At 48.1% G+C, this 22,889-nt stretch overlaps 2 protein-coding genes across 3 annotated transcripts in view; both read right to left on the reverse strand.

The window, feature by feature from the left end:
• Window positions 1-1,467, reverse strand: part of TFIP11 (tuftelin interacting protein 11) — a 14,238-nt gene extending 12,771 nt beyond the window's left edge. Inside the window, exon 1 of one of the 2 annotated variants that reach the window (XM_004690857.2) lies at window positions 1,401-1,467. The gene's annotated coding sequence lies outside the window, so the exon portion shown is untranslated. Of the gene's footprint in view, window positions 1-1,191; window positions 1,381-1,400 lie in introns of those variants that run through there. The other variant, XM_012731099.1, reaches the window with a different exon arrangement.
• Window positions 1,468-11,953: 10,486 nt separating this feature from the next.
• The window catches only part of TPST2 (tyrosylprotein sulfotransferase 2), a 34,291-nt gene continuing 23,355 nt past the window's right edge, over window positions 11,954-22,889 (reverse strand). Inside the window, exons 4-7 of the mRNA XM_004690858.2 lie at window positions 20,801-20,999; window positions 17,364-17,414; window positions 14,017-14,065; window positions 11,954-12,462 (exon numbers count right to left, since the gene is read on the reverse strand). Coding sequence (XP_004690915.2) covers window positions 14,024-14,065; window positions 17,364-17,414; window positions 20,801-20,999 — 292 coding nt within the window. The 3' untranslated portion in view covers window positions 11,954-12,462; window positions 14,017-14,023. The remainder of the gene's footprint in view (window positions 12,463-14,016; window positions 14,066-17,363; window positions 17,415-20,800; window positions 21,000-22,889) is intronic.

The raw sequence follows: 22,889 nt of genomic DNA on the forward strand, positions 1-22,889 counted from the left end.
TATATATATACATATATATATATATACATATATATATATATATACATATATATATATATATATATATATTAGTGAACAACCAGTGCTAAAGCAGGTGGAGAAAAGATCAGACCCAACAGTTAGCAAGCATGGATTTCCTTGTCCTGGTCTAGGTCTAAAAGACCACACACACCACGTGTACACAAACAGCATAATAACACTCACATTGTTCTAAACATTACTGCTTCAAAAACTGGGGTGACATCACCCTGGACTTCAGATTTCTGCCTATTATTGAGAGTTTTATCTGAACCCTTTGCAGTTACCAGAAATCATGTTTTAGAATGTGCTTTCTGAAATACATTACTTCATGAGACTCTCCAACCTACTTTTCCTCCCAAACACAAACTTCCTCCAATAAGCTGGAAAGCAGCAGTAATTATAAGCACAACTGTAACCGGCATCTACAGAATTCAACCTTGTTAGCTACGTGGTGAGATTCAAGTGTCTTTTCTCATCACTACTATCAGATTACAGAGGGAGCACAGCAAAGTGATTGTAAAATCAGGTGCTGAAAATCAAAGCCTAAGATCGAATCCCAACTCTTCTAGGTACTTGGCATGGATGAGTATTAAATGCACCTGAAGTGCTTGGTATGGCGTGACATTCATTATATGACAGGGATGGATTTTTCTACGTACATTTTAAAAGTACGTTTATTAGAAACAAAGAGAAAGATACCTGCATAGTCACAGGCAGGCAGAGGAACTGCCTCTTTCCGGGGCACGGACGGACTCTTACCTACTGGTTGTTCCAGCTACAATTTCTACTGCGTTTGGTCAGTTTCCTCAGGAATTTCTCTCCGCCTCGTCTACTCCTGGATTCAGCTGGTCCCAGTCTCACCCAGGAGTGGAAAGGAAGCTGCTCACCGAGGAGGTGGGGAGTCCCAGCTCCACGGGAGGCAACCTTACCTGCCTGCTTGAGCACTGAACAAAGGTAATAACAGGATTGGCATCAAAACCGTCAGTGGGTGCCAAGTGCTTGCTGGAATTTTCTGGCTGATCGCTAAATCAGCAAGACATTTCTAACAGTTTCTAACGTTCCGGGAAGAAAACTGAGACTCAGGAGAAGTTAAACAACTTGCCCTAAGTTCTACGGCTGGCAGGGCTTGAAACCCCAGGAGGCCTGAGGTTCGGGCTGAGGCTCCCTTACCTGCTGTGTGCTGGTCACCTGCGGAGGCTCTTCCGGGCCGCACAGGCCCAGACTCCCGAGGAGCCTGGAGCGGCTTCACCCCTTCCCCGGCCGGGCAGGGCTGCCGGCAAGACGGAACGCCGCCCCGGCGAGCCCCCTCCCTCGGCCCTCGCTCCCACTACTACTGAGGCGGACGCTCTCGTCCCTTCCCCGTTCCAGGCCCCGCTCACCTCTCCCGCGTCCAGGGTACAAAGCCAAGATCCTACCCGAAGCGAGAAGCGCGCCGCTCCAGCGGCCGGAACCCGGATGTGTCGGAACCGACGCTCCGGAAATGACGTTTTCCACAGCGGAAATGGCGCGCTGGTTGCCATGGCAAAGACAGAGCCCTAGAGTGGCTTTGGCTCTAGACGGGCTAGCTGACGTGGTGGATACTAGGAAAGAGACGTTATTTTCAGGGCCGGGAATGATGCGGAGAAGGGTGGCGGTAATGCCCAGGCAAGTCGGCTCGTTGCGGCGCGGACTTATAAACGCCGCTCCACTTGTGATTGGGGGTGTGAATGTCGCCAAGCCTCCTCGGCCCCCAGAGACTGTTTTGCCCAATTCCAGATCTGTAACATGGAGATAATAGAACTAGCTCATGACATAGTTGTCAGGGACAGTGTGACACACCATTCCATGGAAATAATGAAGATCACACCCATCTCTTGTATCTGTAGGTTCCTTCAGTTTAAAAACCACTATGGGCACAGAGCAGTTGCCTTCTATAGGAGTTTGAGGAAATGAAAAATTAAGTAGGCAAACTCTAGAAATTCCTGTATATTTTCTCCTGGAAGTCTTCATCTTTTTTTTCAACAGGTTGGTAAATAAATGTATTCATTCACTGATCTAATAAAAATTTACTGAGTCTTTGTACTTTGCCAAGCTCAAGGGAACAAAACAGCCACCGCCCCTCACAGGAGATCCTGCACAGGTTCTGGGCTCCGTTGGCTCTCAGACCCTGAGTTTCGACCTCAGTTATGCCATTTATTAACTGGGCATCTGTTCAAGCCGTATATCGCTCTACACATCGTGACACTTTATGCAAAGTGGTTGAAGATCCAATGACATAAAAATAAGAAAGTAATTAAAACTGTACCTAGTACAGAGTAGGTACTGTGGGTGCATTAGCTCTGAAGCTTGCATGTGTTCTCTCTATCCCCCCCTCACCTCCCCCCCTCCACACCCATGTTGAAAAGATCCAGGAGGCAGTTGGGGCATTCAAAGAGCACTGCAGTGAAATAGTTTGTAGCCAACTTCCCCTGGTTGTTATTAAATGAGAACTTCCATGAAGCCATTAGATACTAACCATGGTTAGACTTAGTCCTTCATGTGACATGTGATATCACTGTTCTTGACACACAAAGACAAACATGCAGTTGTTACAGCTCAAAGCCAACTTGGCTTCTCAATAGCTCTTTCTGTAACTTTACATGAAAACTTTATAGAGCTGCAGTTACTTTGATGTTGAGTGGATTTACTTCACCAGAGAACCCCACCACATGGCCTCTAGAGAAGGAAACTTTGTGGATTGTTGTGGGGTCATTAAGAGCAAGTCTCTGATCCAGCGATCAGACTGGACACCCTCAAGAATGGGAAAAACTGAAATCATGGACTGCTTGAAGTGATTGTTCTGAAGTCACAGCTGTGACATTCCTGCCAAAGATACATACCCTGAGTCAACTCACTGGGATACACTAAACAAACCCAAATAGTGGCTATTTTACAACTGACCTGTAATCTTCAAAAATGCTTTGGTCATGGAGGTCAAATAAAGACCCTGGAACAGTTCCAGACTCAAGGAGACTAAAGCGACTCGACAATTAAATGCAACCCACACTGGAATTTCTGCTACAAAGGAAGTTGTGGGAAAACTGGCAAATCTAAACAGTGAGGTTTTCATGGTGGTGATGAGTTCATCTTAATTTCCTTATTTTAAGTGTTGTCCTGTGATTACATTGGAGAACGTTTTCGATGTTTGTTTATTTGTTTGTTGAAATATTAAAGTATTGAGGGTGGTGGTGGTGGTAAGGTATCAAGTCCACAACTTAACCTCAAAAGAAAAATGTTTTCTGTAATACTTAAAACATTTTAAATTAAAGGAGCACTCTCATTCTTCACATGGAAGTTGAAGTTTGCAGTTTCATCCCCATAGATTAGTAGTTTCCAGGACTTCTGGGTGCAAATGCTGAGCCTGAGGAAAAGCAAGGAAAGAAGTGAGCAGCGGTTTATATTCAGGATCACACACCCTGCCTGGTCTTCAATCACTGCCTAGAAAAACCCTTGCTCTGGGACTCAGGGGCATACAGGCCCGTGTCTAGATTCCCAATGAGGTGCTCAGATGTGGAACCCAGAAAGGGTTGCCAGGCAACCACTGAGCAGGCGCCTGGCGAGGCCGGGCCACCCATCCATCCACCCCTTCATTTGCACAGATGAGGCAGTGACGAGGCTATACTACCGAGGTGTGACCAGGGCAACGCAGCGAGTTTATGGACAAAGCCAGACTCAGAATGCCAGAGTTCGGAATTCTAGGCCTCTGCTTCCTCTGTTCTACTGTGCCTGGGCTCCCACACCTTCTCTGTCCAGTTATTTGAGCTAATACTTACAGAGTGAGTCCTGTCTGCTCGGGGTCACAAAGACAAACATCATCGCTTTGATTCCTTAACCTTCTGAGGTACCGCACCTGTATCCACGCTTCTCTTGCCCTTTCCCCCTGCCCCAACATAGCCTGTGTCATACATTTTCAAAAGATTTGGGAGAAAAAATTCCTTGCTCAGTTACAACTTTAAATAGGTTGATACCATAGAAACAATCTGTAAGTGACATTTCAAAGCTGATATATTTAAAGTCTAGCACAAGTACCTTTTCTAGGACAGTGACATTATTCAGTTGCACATGGCTCAGTCTTATTTAGAAATTCATCACAAAAATATAGATCATGTCCTCAACTTGGCAGAATTGAAAGTCAAGATCAGCTGAAATTAGCACATTTGGTTTCCCTTTAATGTTTGTTACAGATGGTCTCCACCCTACTTGCCTTTAAAGAATTTGTCAAGACTCTGTCCCTTTATAGAAAGCTGGGACATGAGTGTCCATGGGTTTAAGGCAGTCTCAAAAGCACAGGTAGAGTGAGGACCTGCAGTCATCACCATTCATTTGTTCACTTAATCGTTAACAAATGTTTAGTGACCTCCTAGCTATTGTCTATTATTACAGAGTAACAAATACCTCCCAACATAGTGGCTTGAAATGACAGTGAACACCAGCTCAGACAATGTCTTAGGTAGGAATTGAAGAGTGGCTAGGTTGGGTGGTTCTGAATCGGGGTGTCTCTTGGCATTGCAGTTAAGAGGTCAGTTGGGATTGCACCCACCTGCAGGCTTGACTGGGGTTGGGTGATCCGTTTCCAGAGGTGTCACATGGTTGATAGCTGGTGCTGGCTGTAGGCAGGAGGCTTCCTGTCCCTGCCAATGGAGCCTCTGAATAGAGTTGCCGAGTATGCTGGTGACAGAGAAGAGCCAAGAGACGGCAGGCTGCAGGGCTTTGTCTACCAGGTGGCAGAAGTACCACACTGTCATTTGTTAGTGATTACATGGTCAGCCTTCATTAGAGTTTCCAGATTCAACAGATTAAAATACAGTATGTCTCCAAATACAACTTTCAGATACAACAATGAATAAGCCTTTAGCATACATAGGGCCCACAAAATATTACAACACACTAAATTACTTATCATTGTCTTCTTTGAAATTCAGACTTAACCATATGTCCTGTATTAATCTGAGCCCTATCGCTCTAGGTATGGAAAGGGAAAACAGACACAGGGGTGGGTGTGACTATCAGGAGGCAAGGATCATTGGGGTTGCAACAACCCATGCTATGGGTTATACATAGCTATTACACATGCTATGGAATTAATGCTGAGCAATTAAAAATAATGGCTCTTGGGCCTCCCTGTGCCCTTGGGCCTCTCTGTGCCCTCCTCTTGGGCACAGGGGTTAAAGATGCAGCACTATCAAGCTATTGCTAGCTGCTGTAGCAAGGGTTTGATTCCCAGCCAGGGAGCTGACCCACATGGCACAGCAGACCTCCTGTCCTGCCAGCTGCTCCCTTCAGCAGTGTATTTCAGTACATCTGCCTGTTCTGCTCCCCAGTCTGTGAATCCTCTCACTCCCACCCCCACCTCTGGCTTATACCCCAGTTCTTGCGTGCATACATAAATAAATCTTTTTTAAATACAATAAAAATAACGGTTCTTGTACGCCTAGTTTTCAGTCTAGTAAAACCAAAATGAATTAAATTACCAGGTGCATAAATGCATAATATAAGCAGGATAAAGTACTTCACAGAAAAAGTAGCTGGAACTTGGGAGAGGGATGGTGTCCTCAGCAAGTCATTTTTATGTCTTTTATAGATTGAGCTTTTATATGTCGTTTTGTGAGCCCATGGTAACGCAGAAGTTCCTGCCACAAAGGAACCCCCTCCACACACACATGAATTCATGCAAACAATACTAAAAACTGAGTAAGATCTATAGTTAGATCTATAATTAGAGATTAACTAGACTAACATCATTTGAATGTCAGCCCTGGGAGAAGCTGCACGAAGGATACACATGGCTTCTTGTGCTACATTTGCAATTTCATAGGTATCTACCATTATTTTTTAAAAAATTATTCACCAACTCATTTAAAATGCCAACTGTTACCATGGAAACAAGGTCAGAGCAGAATTACTCTAGCTTGTGAAAGGACTTCACTTGGCAGAAGGCCACTTGGTCAAGAGCACACCCTGGTGGCAGACAGAGCTCTGACTTCACCTGAAGGGGTAGGATCCTCATTATCCTGAAGGTATGCCTTTCTTCCTTTTTAGAGATTTATTTATACATGTAGAGCTGGAGTACAGGCCCGAGGTGCAGGGGTAGTGAGAGGATTCACCAGAGTCAGTGGGGAGCAGAACAGGCAGATGGACAATGCACACTGCTGAGGGGAGCAGCGGGAGAGTCAGGAGAGGTCTGCTGCCGTGTGGGTCAGCTCTGGGGCTGGGGATCGAGCTGGCACTGAAGCGGCTGTGGCCAGCTTGCAGTGCTGCGACCTAACCCGTTGTGCCACCAGGGAGGGCCCCTGAAGGTAATTCTTTAAAACAGAGTGAGGATGGGAATAAGAGTTTCTCCTGGTTCCAGGCCCAGATTTGGGGTTTGGGGGACAGGAATGGCTCCATTTGTACAGAGCACCATTCCTGGCCTCAAGACTAATCCTAAGGAGAGGCTACCTATAGACCTGTCCAGTGAAAGCTTCCAGATGCTCCAAGCAGCCCAGCCCAGGTACCAGACATGTGAATGAAATAGCCTTCAGGTGCCGGAAGCCCCAGCCACCATCTGACTCTGAAGACCACCCAGCTCTATCTAGTTAGCACCCAGAATTGAGCGATTTAGCGGTAGATGCCTTTGCAGCAGTGGGCAAGTGGCACAGCGAGAGTGGAGCTGCGGGCCTGCGTTCTGAGCCCACCAACCACCCTGGAGGGAAGGGCGGGCGTCACCCACTGGGTAGACCTAAGATTGTATTAATGGAAAATTGCCTAGCCCTTGAGGATCCGAAGGCCCAGCCAGGTTGGCGGATATGTTAATGAGGGTGGAGACCTGGGTTTAGTCCATCAGGGACATGCACAGAAGGTTCCCACAACAGCAGACCTTTGCTACAACTGGGGCGTTACCAGTTAGACAAATGCAGTCCATGAGATGGTACGGTGCCCGTCTTTGACTTTAGAATAATTATCAGTACAGCCGCCGCCTGCTAAGCCTTCACCAGAGGGTGTTATGCCTTCCTTCCTTAGCTCCACTAACCTGGATCACTGGCTCGCTTGTGTCATTGACTCGTCTGAAGCCCTGTATGAAATCCGTACTGTTCTCATCCTTTTACCTGCCCTTTACAGATGGGGAAACTGAGGCACAGACAAAGCCAGTGACCTGCTCACGACCACGCTGGGTAAGGAGGTGAGCCAGTGTGTGGCCCCAGCTCTGCCTCTGTTGGGGGGAAAGGATGTCCTCACTAACCTCCACAAACAGGTTTTATGGACTCCACCTTCACCCCAGACCAGAGATCCAACACACCAAAAACTAAAATCCCATAGGGTCATCACCACCGTAGGGAGGATGCTGGGAACTGAGGGTGGAATTAAGAAGCCAGGCTTGGGCTGTAACCAGATATGTGGACCTGGAGCAGGGGGTGCTTTGGTTTCGCACAGGCTTTCAGCACGCTATTGTGGTCCCAGCCCAGCAGAACAAGTAACTTATCTTTCTCATTCTCATTTTCTTTGTTGTAAATAAATTCTTTTCTTTAATTTTTTTTTTAAAGATTTATTTATTCATACAGAACTGGGGTACAGGCCAGAGGCTCAGGGGCGGTGAGAGGCTTCACCAGAGACAGAGTGGGGAGCAGAACAGGCAGATCGACGAAGTACACTGCTGAGGGGAGCAGCGGGCGGGTCAGGAGAGGTCTGGCTCGCCATGTGGTCTCCTCCGGGGCAGGCGGCAGGCGGGAATCGAACTCATACGGAAGTGGCTTCAAATTCTCAGTGCTGTGCTTTAACCCGCTGCGCCACCAGGGAGGGCCCTTTTCTTTAAATTTTAAAGACTTATTTATTCATACAGAACTAGGGTACAGGCCAGAGGTGCAGGGGGGTGAGAGGGTTCACTAGAGACAGAGCGGGGACCAGAACAGGCAGATTGAGGAAGTACACTGCTGAGGGGAGCAGTGGACATGTCAGGAGAGGTCTGCCGCGCCATATGGGTCACATCGGGGCCGGGGATCGAACTTGCACGCAAGTGGCTACAGCCAGCTTGCAGTGCTGTGCTTTAACCTGATGTGCCCCCAGGGAGTGCCAATAAACCCTTTTTTCACCTTTTTTGGGTGTGCCTGAGTTGAGTCTCATAATAAGTCCCTTTCAAGCATGTGGGTGAGGACCCACCGTCAAGCCACCACTTCGCATTGGGGTTGCCCTGTAACCGCTGGGCACCAGGCCTAGCTGACCCCTCGGCAGCCAGCCACACCTAGTAACGCACCACTGCAGGGGATCAGTTTCTCTATAGGGCCCACTGAGAGCCGGAAGAGTCACGGCACATGGCCCAGCTGGGCAGGGACAAGCCAGGGCACATGTAGTGGGCAACTCTGCTCCCAGGCGCCGCTAGAAAAGCTGTGTCACAGGGAGTTCACCTCGCTGCCCAAACTGGTACATGGCTGGCATCGATTTAAGTAGTTATATACACCTTTCGCCCCACTTCTGTCAGGGCAGAAAGCTTTTAGGCAAGCCACACGACAGCCCGTGGGTGCTGCTGCTACTGCAGCAACCCGGGGAGAGCCCAGGGACCAAGGGAAGCGGACTCTCACAGACTTGGTCCGCCCTGGGACACAGGCAGCTCTTTGAAGAGACAGTCTTAGAGCTGTACGTTCCCACGGCAAAACCCCTCAGCACAACTTGCTAAAATAGATTTTAGAAGGACACGTGCAGGGTGATCATTTCAATGCATCGTTAGGTTTATATTTACACCTAACTCTTTTTGTGCATGCAAATGTATGGGAAAGGTCTTGAAGAATATGCTCCATGTACATGGCAGCAGTACCTGCAGGAGAAAGGCAGGTGTTGGGAGGAAATGCAACAGAAAAAGCTGGACACCAGGGGCTGGTGTGTTCTGGCCTTTTGTATTCTGACTGCAGAGACTTTGGATTGGTCTTTTAAAACGCAGCCGTGTGCTATTCTGAGTCCACTTTTTTCCCCAGCTCTAAGCTGGGACAATGACACTGGAGTAAATTATGAGGGGTAAGACCCAACCCCAGTGGGGGCTCAGGCCAGAGTATAATCTGTTCCATGACTAGAGTGTTCATGAATGGGCTTCCTGTAAGAGGTGTGAACGCCTGGAACCAAACAGATCTTTCGGGGGAGGAGATCCATATCTACCCATAGGTCTCGAGGAATGGAACCACACTTGGTACAGTAAACAAGGATATATGATGGGTGAGTGAACAGCCAGGGTCAAGAACCCTCCAAAGTCGACTGTCCCATGGCAGTCTCAGGACAAGGGGCCAAGAGCTGCCGCTCGCTGGGGGCCCCGCACACGCCAGTTGCCACTGCTCACATGGGCTGCACCAGCCCTCCCAGGAACTCCAGAAGCTTTAGCATCCATTTTATGGATAAACAAGTGAGAGCTCCAGATACACATAGCTGCTGTCAGCCTGACTCCAAAAACCCACACCCAAAATCAATGAGTCTCTGCCTTCCTGTGGGGTCCCAGGAGCAGGCTACTGGCTGGCCACCTAAGGGCAACTGTGACCTATTTGCTCTCTGCAAATCCCAGCAGAACATTCCATGACTACCTATGGGGTATTGCTCGTATCATGAGGCAGCCTGGGGATGCCTAGGCCACTGTTGACCTACTATCTCCATGGGGATCCAGGGGTAACATCAAATACCTTGTTGATGCAAATGTCTCTTGAGGTATGGTCACAATGTCCCCTTCTCTGCTCATCATAAACGTTTGGCCTCCATTCCAATCCCGACTTCTGGACCTTATTCCTCATACCATTGTCACATAATCAGCTTTTACCAGACTGGATGCTTTCAGAATGGCACAAGAACTTTGCAGAGCCTTGCCATGCAAATCTGCTCCACAACTGTTGTGTCCCTCATCAAGTTCCTGATGCAAAATGGCAACAGCTTCTGGCTGCCACACCTTCCCAGAGCCTCACCATTATGGGATATAAGGCAAAGGGCGTGGGCAAAACTTTAATCCCTCAGCATCTGGGGATTTAGTAATTTAGCAGGCCTGCACAGGGCCCAGAAGTCCCAGATTCAAGGTAAATGATACTTGGATGCAATATTTATAAAAATCAAAATAAATGCACGCACAAGGAACCCATGGCTTGGGAGGCTGGGCATAGCCCTAGGAAGGGCAAGAATGTAGGTTCAGGCTAAAAGTCCTGGGTTAGGGTGAGGAGTAAGTAGGCTAAGGAATAGGGAGAGCTTCCCTGAAAGGGCAGCGAGTTTGAGAATGCCAGCAAAAATTTAATGCCAAAAAATTCATCACGAACCAAATATCAACATTTTACAAAGACAGGATACATAGACAGTGTGTCAAGTCACATTTGAGCTGGTGGCAAAGGAGAATTCGGCAATAAAATGATCCTTTGTTTATAGTTTTAATATGTTGTTTCTCATGAATTTTTAAGAAGATTTATTTATGCATACAAGAAGTGGGGTATGGTGGGGGGCGGGGAAAAGATTCACCAGAGACAGAGTGGGGAGCAAAATAGACAGAGTGACTGAAATACATTGCTGATGGGGGCAGTGGGCAAGACAGGAGAGGTCTGCTGCACCATGTGGGTCACCTCCCTGGCCAGGGATCAAACTCATGCTATAGTGGCTGCAGATAACTTCATAGTGTTGTGCTTTAAGCTGCTGCACCACCAGGAAGGGCCTTCATGAATTTTTTGTAACCAGTTTCATTTCTTAAAATGTGGAGTCAAATATTACTTCTCTGAAGGGCAGTGGTGGAGACCAGAAATGGTGGAGACCAGACAGACACACACATTACCCTCATGGAGCGCTTGGTTTAGCAAATGAGGCAGACAGAAGCAGGTAAAGCAATAATAGAGTGATTATCAATTACCGTCAGTCTAATGGCAGGAACAGAGTGCTGTGGGCAGTGACCTACTTAGATGATAGTCACTGACACCATCTCCAAGTTTGAAAGCCCTTGTTCTTCCCACCCATGAAATCCTGTTGTGCATGAAGGGTGAACTCAGCAGATTTAGGATGTTTGACCCTGATCATTCCAAAGGAAGTTCTAGACCAGCTCCTGGGAGATGACCTCTAAGGCCCTGGGAGCTGGGAGCGCCTCATAAAATCAACCCAAATACCCAAAAGTAGATGACTGGATTAAAAATATGTGGTTTATATACACAATAGAATATTATTTAGCGATCAAAAAAGATAAACTCATGCCTTTTGCAGCAACATGGATTAGAGGGATCTCTAATGTAAATATATATATATATATATATATTTAAAAGGATCATAAGCACCTAAAAACAATTTTTAAATTTATTTTTACATCATTCTTCATTTTGTGCCTTTTTCCATCTCAGTTGAAATCCTCCGGACGTCCCACCACCAATTCACCTATGTGTCATCACTATAGTCCAGTGCAACAGGAGTGTCTTCGTGTTCCTGGGACCCTGGGCCACCCCAGGCCAGATGCCTTAGCTCACCATGTAACTTGTGCGATGGGGGGTGTCTCGGATCACACTGTCCAATTTGACCGCTGACAGAGCTGGAGACTGAGCATTGAATTCGGCAATGGGCATGCCCCAAGCAGTAGGTGACTGATGGCCACAGCTTCTGCTAGACCCAATGGCTCAGGTGAGCTTCCCTGGCTGGGATATCCCGTACCTGTTGCTGTGCCTGATTGTTTGGGCGTGTGTCAGACTCCACTGGGGGCGATGACTGCGAGCTCGCTCCTGGACTCTGTCTCTGACACCCTTTCTCTGTACTGGTTTGAATCCAGACATATCATCTGTCAAGCCCTGACCTGAGTCCAATGGGCTCTGAGTTTTGTGAGGCCCTCTAGCAAATGGCAGAGGGCAGCCGTAGGGACCCTGACACCGAGTCCAGCTGGGCCTGGCATGGACCTGTTCTCTAGTCTTGGTGTCCTCAGTCCACCTGACTAAATGTAGAAAAAACAATCTATCACTCTGTAAAGTAAGGCACAGACAAATGAGCCCCTTTTTACTTTATTCAAATTTTTTTTTCCTGTGAAACGGAGTAGAACTGAGGAAGAATCAAAGAAAGCCTCATATATTAAATTCTTAAATAGATTTCTTTGAATTCAAAAGTAAGGGTCAACAGGAGAGGCACAGGTATGGGCCTTGTCCCAGCAGCAAAGCCACCAGACAGTCCTGCAAATGAAGGAGAATGGCAAAGCCATTTCTTAAAAAAAAGTTCTCCAGGGGAAAAATACAAAATGCCTAAGTTTCAAAAGCCAGACTGCTTCCACACTCTCCCTTCTGTACCCCAGAGTGTCCAAGGACAGAGTGTTCAAGGTCAGTTTTTGATGATTCAGCTTTTGCAAACATATGCAAATACATCCCTCATTAGCAGTCCTGTTTGGGCGATTAATAGCAAGCAATATGCTTGGATTAGAGGTCCGATTTCCACTCGAATGCAGTCTCTTCTCTTCTTGGCAACAAAGCCACTTGCAGAGATCTGAAAGGAGAGAAAACAGTGTGAGGCCCAGAGGAACCATTCTGAAATAGAGGCCGGCTATTTGCAAGTGTGACTGCTGAACGGATGGTCTGTGCATTCGCGTAAGCCAGGAAAGTTGGCGATACATGGCCCAGATGGTCAGAGGGAATCTAAATTTAAAACCATCTCTTGGCTTCTCCTCCACATCTCAACCTGAATCCCCCTGACCTCAACTTTTCGTATTTATGAAGAGCAAATGGCAGTGATGATGTGATAAATGCCGGTGAACTTGTGGAGGTGAGGGAAGGGCTGGCATTGATTCAAGACCAGCTCTTCGACCAGGGACTAGCTAAAGCGCATCCCCACTTCCACAGTAAAGAGATGACTATATCTGGCTTTTGTCAACAAGAAGGTTCAGAAGAGCCAGGGGAAGAGAGTTAGAAAATGACGGGCAGAAAGACTGTTTTTGAGACAAGGTCTGTTTTCTTTGGAAATCAGCAGCGCTCCGGGATTTTAGCACCGCTCGAGGTAGGAGCTCTGATGATAACAGATGCTGAGCAGTTTTAGCCTTGCAGGTTGGTGCAAAGTGGATTTAAAGACAAAACTATGAAACATGCAGATTATTTAAAAATATGATAAGGAGACTAAAAATAGACGCTAGGCTAGGCGCTCTTTTACAATCTATGAAGTAGACACTTCTGACCTGAAGTGGCAAAAGGAAGTGAGCTCTCTCGCTGGAGCCTGAACTCCAGTGCCACACGCATAGTGGGGGCCCAGCACTGCCCCGGACCCCGACTCCCACGGCCACCCCTGAGCGGACATGATGCACTGCCATTTTACAGATGTGGAAAACAGAGGCTGAGACCCGTTCAACCCTCAGTACATTCCCAGCCTTTGACTTCCCAGCTCAGACCCTGACTCCCAAACTTTCAGCAAAATGAAGACATATAAACAGGCATTTAATAGCATTTATGAAAAACTAACTCCCGAGGAGATGACTTTGGGGAGAATTCTCCCATTTGATGGCTGTGTGGCCTGGGGCTGTCTCGTCCCTTTGTGGGCTGTGATTTACTCATCCATAAAATGGGCCAATTGTGTCACCTGCCTCTGGGGGCTGTGGAGGTTTAATGGGCATCACATGAGAAGCACTTGGCCCAGAGCTGAGAGGGTTATTCTTAGACCAGAGCTGCTGTGGTTATTGTTAGAACATTAATTGCTTTGGACCAAACCTAATGCTGTTTATAGAAGCTGGATTGGCAGGCAGCATTCTGTGCAAAAATGGCTCTAGAATTCCCTCATCACACTGGTCTTCCCTGCCCCCTCCCCAATATCACACAAATCTTTTTCTGGTTCACTCAGCGTTGATCCCTGCTGCAACCCCTGATCCAGAGCTGGGGAGACTAAGCCTTGATTTTATAAATAGCTCTAAGCCGGTTGCCATGGAAACTTGGGATTGGACTGGGTCAGCCCACCTTGGTGGACACTCCTCCCCAAAGGCTCTGGACGGACAGCTTTTGGAACAGTGGCTGTGGGTCCCAAAGTGGCCAGAGCCCCCGGGGCAGTCTGTATGCCTACCTGGAAATCATGAGCTTCCTAGGTGGGAGGAGGTGCTGTTCTGGTTCACCTGGAGGAAAAGAACACAGAGGAGGTGTTCAGAGCCTGCGAGGGAGAGGGAGCCAGCATCTGGCTGCCCAGACTATCACCAAGTCAGGCCTGCACTCACTCATCGAATACTCACTGTGCACCTACCACGTGCCCGGTGTTGGGGACGCTGCATGTGACCTTGGCTCAGGTAGCCGGGACAGAGCCTGTTCAACTAACACACACACAAGGAAGGCCTGGTCCCGGCAACACAGCAGCCTGACAAACGAGGACAGGGTCACACAGGGTGGTCGGAAAAGGTCACTACAAGGGCATGACATAGAAGCTGTCAGGGAGGGTCCTCCCCGGTGGTGCAGGGGTTAAAGCGCAGCACTGTGAAGCTGTCCGCAGCCAATGCAGCACCAGTTCCATCCCCAGCCGGGGAGCTGACCCACATGGGTCAGCAGACCTCTCCTGACCCACCCGCTGCTCCCCTCAGCAGTGTGCTTTGTCAATCTGCCTGTTCTGCTCCCCACTCTGTCTCTGGTGAAGCCGCTCACCCCCCACACCTCTGGTCTGTACCCCAGTTCTTATATGCAAAAATAAATTAATCTTAAAAAAAAAAAAAGAAGCTGCAGTAGACTAAAAATAAACATTTGGCTTTTGTTCTTGGCTCCTGGCACACTGGAAAGTGTAGCAGTTCCTAAAACCCTCAGGAGCCCAGAGTGATGATAGTTCATGAGATGATGCTCACTGGGGTCCCAAAGTAACTTCAGGATGGCGGCTGGCCAGGTGCAAACGCAGGCATGATTAAGGGGTAGAACTTTCAGTCCTGCCTCCAAAGTCTGGGGGAGAGAGCAGGCCCAGAGATTGGGCCTAGCTGCCGCAGATCAGTGATTTCATCAGCCACATGCACTTCATGACACCTCTGTAAAAATGCCCACATGACAGGCCCAGAATCTTCTGGATAGTGGCCACACCAAGGTTCTGGGGAAACGGAGCCTCCGAGAGACAAGCCGACTGCACCCCTGGCCCCCACCCCTTTGCCTCCACATCCCTTCTCTTTGCCTGTTCCCAAGTTGGAGCCTTTACAACAAACCTTCAATCAGGAGGTAAAGTTCAGGATGTTTCTTTGACTCTCATGAGCTATTTTAGCAAATGATCAAATTTAAGGTGGGAGAACCTTGGGCCCTGCAGTGTGTAGTTGGTCAGGCAGAAGTTAAGGTAGTGGTGGCAGCTGCCATTACAAGAGGGGGGCAGTCTTGTGGACTGAACCCTCAGCTGGTGAGGGTCTGATGTTGACTCCACGAGCCAGTGTCAGCACTGACGTGAGCTGTTCAATACCCAGTTGGGGACCGGAGGCTCAGAATTGATTATCGGTGTTAGAAAACACCCACTGGCGAAACATAAAGCTGCAAACAAGAAAGTGCATTTCCTGCAGAGAGAATGACAAAGAACTAGTGGGGAGGGTGTCTGGAGCCTAAGGACTGAGTATCTGTTTATGTGTTGGCTGCATTTCTAGTCCGTGAGCTGCTCTGTGCGCTGCTTGCTGAATGTGTTTTCCATCTCTTGGGTTTCACAATTCCCATGTGGGTGGCTACAAGGTGGTCCAAAGACTGCACCATTTGGTTAATTGTTCCCAAATTTTGAAAGATCCTGACTGATGTCATGTTCACAGTGGACAGTGCAGGGACAGCAGAAGGTCAGATCTGCCCCAGCTCTCCCAAGGGTGAGTCCTTACAATGACAGGGCACATGCTGGGGGTTCATGCTCCTGCCCACACACACGCAGAAAGCCAGCCGCAGGCCTGCTGGCTGGTACCTGCAGACACAGCAGGGGTGGAATCTGCTCTACCTCTTCTATGAAATAATTTTAGCCTTAGTTCAAGAGTCTTAAAAATATCTGGACTAGGGCCCTACCTGGTGGTCTAACGGGTTAAAGTGCAGCACTAGAAGCTATCTGCAGCCACTGCGGCACGAGTTCAATCCCCAGTCAGGGAGCTGACCCACATGGCGCAGCCGACTCTCCTGTCCCACCCTCTGCTCCCCTCAGCAGTGGATTTCAGTAGATCTATCTGTTCTGCTCCCCACTCTTTTTCTCTGGTGAATCCTCTCACACCTCCACCTTTGGCATGCACCCCAGCTCTTGCATGCGTAAATAAACAAATCTTAAAAAAAAAAAAAATCTGTGCCCTCCCCCCGACTGATTCCATGCCTTAACAATGTATTCTCTGGGATGACTCCATAAAGCCCTCCCAACCCTGGAGAAAGCAGCCTCAGGATGAGCTCATGACATCATTTGGGATGTTGCAAAAATTGGCAGCAATCTTAGCACAGTAGTGAAGTAACTAGGGGCCATAATGCATTCCAGTGAATTCCAGACAGCCATCCAGAATGGCAGTGGTGAACCCTGAAGATGGAAGAACATCAAGAGAGCAGAGCCCAGCAGCTCATACAATCAACATACAATGACTGCAAGAATGCAGAATGCGGGCCGGGCTGAGAGACGTGCACAATATACAAAGAGCTTTGGGTGGAGGCCCGGTCCCCTCCTTTTCACTGCCATGGGTTGTACTGTTCCTGTCATCTTCTTAGCTAAAACAAATAATAAATCAGCACTCATTAATTCTGGCAATACTTGTTCATGGTGGCAGGAGATGGAGCTCTGACTCCCAAAGGAGGCGTTGACTCTTCCTCCCAGAACTGAGATATGCTCCAAAGCTATGCTCCCCTGGCATCAAATGTCATACACTTGCTAATGACTGTGGACTGGCACAGGGTGGCCCACCCTTTATTAGCCAAATCACATAAAACGCAGCCTAGACTAGGCAAAACAGACTACTAATTTTAGCATCACCCCTTCACTTAAAAGAGAGCACTTAACCAAAGGAAGGATGGCTTTGAGGTCAGTCAAGGGATGGTTCTTCTGGACATGACCCAGGCAACACCCCAGACACATCCAGAATGTTTGGGGTGTGCACGGGGGTACAGGATCGGACGTCATCAGCATTCACACACAAGTCTTCCCCACTTTGCACTGGGTCATGTTTGCCACTTTAACACTAAACTTGGGGGCCAGAGACAGGAAGACTGACAGGAAGCCCTCCTGACTCCCTCCGATTGCTTTCAAGCCCAGAGGCGCTCAGGCCACAATGGGATGGAGTTTGATCCCAGCTGGAGGAGACACTTCCATAGCCACTGGCCCGCTGGACCGCCACCCCTACCCACTTTCCTGATGGGGGAATGATTATCCATATTAGAGAGGTGAAGTGTTCAAGGGCATCTTGCTATATAGTGGCAGAGGCACAGACCAAACTCAGAAATGCCCCTGGGGCTACTAACCTGAAAATATCCTTTCAGATTGGCTGGTGTTTTATAGTCTCCTTTCAAGACCTAGAGAGAAAACAAATGTGTCACTCTCACAGAAGCGACTTCATCTGTCCCATCCACCTCATTTGCCCCGTTCCCTCCAGCACAGCCACCACCCACCCTCCCTCCCTTCAATCCACCCATCTCCTCCCTCCATCCACCATCCAGCCCTCCAGCATGTATTGAGTTACTTTAATTTCACACATTATTCTAAGCTCTGGGGGCACAACCTTAAACAGGCAATTGAAGCTTCTGTTCTCCTGGAGCTTCCATTCTAGAAGGGAGCAGGTGACGCACAAGCACCAATAAACACAGCTGGGAGCACACCACCCAGCACGGGAAGTGGGGTGAAGCGAGCACAACAAAGGCTGTTAGAAGGGCCCACTCTTTCTGGTGGCTGCTCAAAAGGGCCTCTTGAGGCCCTCCCTGGTGGCGCAGCGGGTTAAAGCACAGCACTAAGAAGCTAAAGCCACTTCAGCATGAGTTCGATTCCCGCCTGCCCCGGAGGTGACCACATGGCGTGGCAGACCTCTCCTGACCCGCCCGCTGCTCCCCTCAGCAATGCACTTCGTTGATCTGCCTGTTCTGCTCCCCACTCTGTCTCCGGTGAATCCTCTCACCTTCCGCATCTCTGGCTTGTACCCCAGCTCTGTATGAATGAATAAATAAATCTTAAAAAAAAAAAAAAAGGGCCTCTTGAACAGGCAGCCTCCAGGCGAGGCCTCAGTGACAAGGACAATCAGCCAGACCTAAAGGAAAAGCACTTGGCAGAGGACGCAGCTAGGGCAAAGGCCTGAGGGGAAACCCAGGAATGTCAAGACTGTGATATTCCACTGTACAGTTTGAAACGTTTAATAGCCACGTTTGAGAAAAAGGTAAAGTGAAGCGAACATTTGTAGTGTCCTTTGTTTGACCTGACAGATCTAAAATATTAGCACTTTAATATGTAATCGATATAAAAATGATCAATGGGAAATGTCACATACTTTTTGGTACTAGGACTTCAAAATCCAGTGTGTGTATCTGACACGTGGAGTTCTCAGTTCCGACTCCTCATATTCACACAGGCTAGCGGCTGTGGGGGGCAGCGGTGGGTCGCTAGCTCCACTGGCCCCTGGGTCCTGCCTAACGCTGAGCGTACCGTACAGCAGCTCAGGGCCCGCTACAGCGACACAGGTTTGCAGGACACATACACAACACACACACACATACACTGCTTTCCACAGGGAACCTCTCTCAGTAGTAATGGCATCAGTTTAGGGGTCTGGCACTTGTGCAGCAAAACTTGTACAAGGCAAGAAAGAAAGCTCTTTGGAGGAAAAGAACCACATTTTCCTTGTGTGTGTGTAGAAGAACTGGGGTGTAGGCAGAGGTGTTGGGAGTGAGAGGATTCAGCAGAGACAGAATGGGGAGCAGAACAGGCAATCTACTGAAACCCACTGCTGAGGGGAGCAGCGGGGGAGACAGGTGAGGTCTGCTGCACCACATGGGTCAGCTCCCTGGCTGGGATGAAACTCAGGCCATCGTGGTGACAGCACCAGACTTAACGCCTAGGCCGCCAGGGGCGGCCCACATCTGCCATTTCTAACACACAAATGGAAGAGCTCGAAGAGCTGATGGTAACTATCATTGTTCATCAGAATGTTTTCTAATTTACCCAGCATAAGAGAGCGGGCCTTTTTCTAGGAGTTTCTGACCCACAGATGGGTTGTCCTCCGTTAAAAGGACTCCAGAAGAGCTGCTCTGGAACCTGGCTGAGAACACAAGGGGCAGAGAACCCAGCGAGGCAGCGCTGGTTCTCGTCTCGGCCTGCTGAGCAGCTCTGGGGCTGGATTTCAAGGTCTTTACCTTGTCTTCTTTTTAATCCAGTTTTAATCCAGTTAATTAATTTTTATTATGAAATAATACATATAAAATGCAAACACTTAACTCTAACTTTTAAATATTACTAAAAATTAATAAATAAATAATAAACATTTGTGGTAATAATAAAAAGCCACATTCAGGCTGGGAATCCATATGGGATACAGTCTGGACATCTACATTGGGTCGCTGAATATTATCACAAATGTTTGTAAAATCAGGTCTCCCTAGGCCCTCCCTGTTGGTGCAGCGGGTTAAAGCCACTTCTGCATGAGTTTGATCCCAGCCCGTCCCGGAGGTGACCACATGGTGGGCAGACCTCTCCTGACCCGCCCACTGCTCCCCTCAGCAGTGTGTTTCAGTACATCTGCCTGTTCCACTCCCCACTATCTCTGGTGAATCCTCTCACTGCCCCTGCGTCTCTGGCCTGTACCCCAGGTCTGTATGCATAAATAAATAAATCTTTAAAAAAAATAACAAAACAGGGCTCCCTAGTAACACAGAAGTTAAAGAACATGCTATCAAGCTATTGCTAGCCACTGCAGCAGGAGTTCAATCCCCGACCAGGGAGCTGACCTGCAGATGCAGCAGACCTCTCCTGTCCTGCCCACTGCTGTCCTGAGCAGTATATTTCAGCAGACCTGCCTGTTCTGCTCCCACTCTGTTTTGGTGGGTCCTCTCACGCCCCCATACCTCTAGCCTGCACCCCAGCTCCTGTATGCATAAATAAATAAATAAATCTTAAAATTAAAAAAAAAAAATAGTGACTGCAAGTGCTGGAGAGGAGTTAAAGCCTTGCCAGCACCAAATGGGTGGCATCTTTCTCCTTAAGTTAACTGAGTTACAGGAGGATTGAGAGGAATGACTTCCTCGTGATTCAATACAAGAGCTGTTTACTCCCTGAAGTCAGTGTGTGTTCAGAAGTGCTGCACTTAGTTTCAATTAAGGCTCTGTGTCTTAGTGATGTCCGGTGGAAGCAGGCCCTTCTGCAGACCTGGGTCCCGTGTCCAGTATTTGGAGCCTCTCTGGAGCGCCTTTAAGTCAGAACTCAGCACCCAGAGTGAACTGGAAGCTCAGAGCATGTGTAAATAAGACAAGGAACTCATCACCAGCCCTTTTATCCACGACTGGGATTGGCCTACTTCAACGCTGCAAATACACCTTGTCAAAGTCATTTCCCTTGATCACGTTAGCTAAGGAGACCTTCAGAAAGAATTTAAACTGCTTACATTTGTCTAAATCAACATTTAAACTTATGGAGACAATAAAGGAATTGCTAGTTTATTTATTTATTATTATTTCAGTCTCAAAAAAAGACTTGAAATGCTGCTTAAACACAAATGGGTAACAGGGGAAAGGGTATGTGAGAGGCAGGTAGCCAGTTGGCTCTGAGCCTCCTTGCAGCCCAGGCAAAAAAGGGAATCCAAGCAGCCAAATATTCACCATATCCATAATACACAAACAAACCACGAGATTAGGGCTTCCTCAGGTGGCCAGAGGCTCCACCTTCAGCACACCTCCACGTGCGAGGGCACGCACTCACTCACCCGGTGTGTGTTGTTGATGACGATGGGGTCAGGGTTGCCATAGTTGGGTGGGTTTGCATAGGGGTCATAGCCGAGTCGAGCCAGCATGGGTGCGATCTGGGCCATGTCCCTTACCACGTCTCCGGGGATGTGGCCGGTCCACTTGGACAGAGCTTCCAGGTTCACAGGCTTGATGACCTGGTCTGTGGATCGCTCGATCCTGGGGAGAAAGGACAGGCTGGACGGGGCCCAGGCAACCCAGAGGCCTCTGGGCGGGCTCCCTGCTCAGTCACACTGAGGCACTGGGCAGAGCAGAGCGGCATGGGGGAGCCAGCAGGTCAGCTGCGCCCCACCAACCGCATGACTGTGGGCAACTGGCCTCATCCAGCTCCCTCCACAATGGGTAAGAGCATGCAGCTTCGGAAGAAAGTCCTGGCAGTGAACAGCACTGGTGCCTAAATTCTGCTTCCTTGAGGTCTGTAACTTTTTAAAAATAACTTTTATTTATGTGACTCAGATGAGCATTTTGTTCTCAAGAAAGAATTATAAAACACAAATGGTTACGCTAACAGGGCCTGCGGTTGCAAACAGCAGAGCACAGTCTCCATCCCTGTCCTGTGCTTTACAGAGTACGGTGGCTGAGAGCAGACCCAGGAGCCAGGCGGCCTGGTTCGACTGCCAGCTCTGCCGAGACTAGCTGTGTTTCCCCGGGAGAATGTCTTCGCCTCTCTGAGCCTCCTTTCCTCACTTATAAGTGGGAAGAATAATGGCACCTACCTACCAAGGCTGTCCTAGAAGTAAATGAGTTAATAATATAAAGAAATATGGTATGTAAGATCTAGTGTTAACTTCTTCTTCCCCAGAAAATTTCATCTGCAGTTTTAAAAGAAACACTGATAATGGTATAGGTATTGGTTTGCAACGTTTGTTTTCACTCCACACCCTGTTCTTTTCTTTCCAGCTGTGTACCGTTCCTCCTTATTATATTTTCCAGGCCCCCAAAGACAGGCGTTCAGGTTGTTCTCAGCTTTCTGTTGCTATAATGGAACAACTATCATCTTTTATTGTTTTTGCGAGAGAATTTTTATTGTCCTTTCATTCTAGTCAGTAACAAATGATTGCACAGGAGCTAAACGCCTCCAAGAATATCTGCACGAGGCATCTAAGCAGTCTATGGTCCTAAGACATATACAAGACACATCTAAAATACACAACTTATACATAGATCCACCTACCCAGAACCAGCAGTTCCTTTAAATATTCAACGTAGGTGGCTGGTGAATACAGTTTTCATTTTACAGAAAATTTAGAATGATGGGAATATGAAATGCATCCAAAAACTGACATTCTGATTTAGAAAGTACCAGTTAGGAAAGCTTTGAAGGAGAAAGGTGAGGCAAACGACTGCCACCCTTGATGTCACACTAGGAAGACGGGTGTCTTGGACACGCTTCCCGACCCCTGCAGCAGGCTCGCACAGTCTCTGACTCACAAGACCTTGTCAGGTACAGCGAGGGCCACACCCAGGAGGGAGGGCCTATTCTAAATGATCCCACCCTGAGTCAAGGTAACAAGGGGAAAGGACAGAAACAGACATTTGCAGCAGAAGGAAGGCAGGACTGGGGCTGGGAGAGCCAGGGAGCACGACAGGGTAAGCACAGGTGGGAAGAAGCCTGCGCCTGGAGTCTGCAGGCCTGAAGTAAAATCTCAGCTCTGTTGGGTGTGTCACAAGCCCCGAATATGTACACAGTCTTTGCCTCAACTCTTGATTCTCCAAGACTTTAAGGGCTAGAAATCACTGTGCTGTAAGCTAATGTGACCTCAATGTAGAGAAAAAGAGAAAAAAACCTCACTGCCTGTCCCTTCTGCACTAAAAAAAGAAAAAAAAAAAAGAAATCGCAGAAGAGAGGCAAAAAAGAAATCGCACAAATGCACCCCCGAAAGTGAACGGGATCCAGGCTTCGTATGAGTCAATAACACCAGAAATAACCGATGTGTCCAGAAATAGGAGATGTTCAATAGAATATGAGAATCCATGCTGTGGAATGTCATGCACCATCCAAAACCACGTTGCAGAGGAGTGACGAGTGCCACAGGCAAGTGGCCCCGG

The sequence above is a fragment of the Condylura cristata genome, unplaced genomic scaffold, assembly GCF_000260355.1.
Source record: "Condylura cristata isolate star-nosed mole 26May11 unplaced genomic scaffold, ConCri1.0 scaffold00029, whole genome shotgun sequence".
Taxonomy (NCBI): Eukaryota; Metazoa; Chordata; class Mammalia; order Eulipotyphla; family Talpidae; genus Condylura; species Condylura cristata.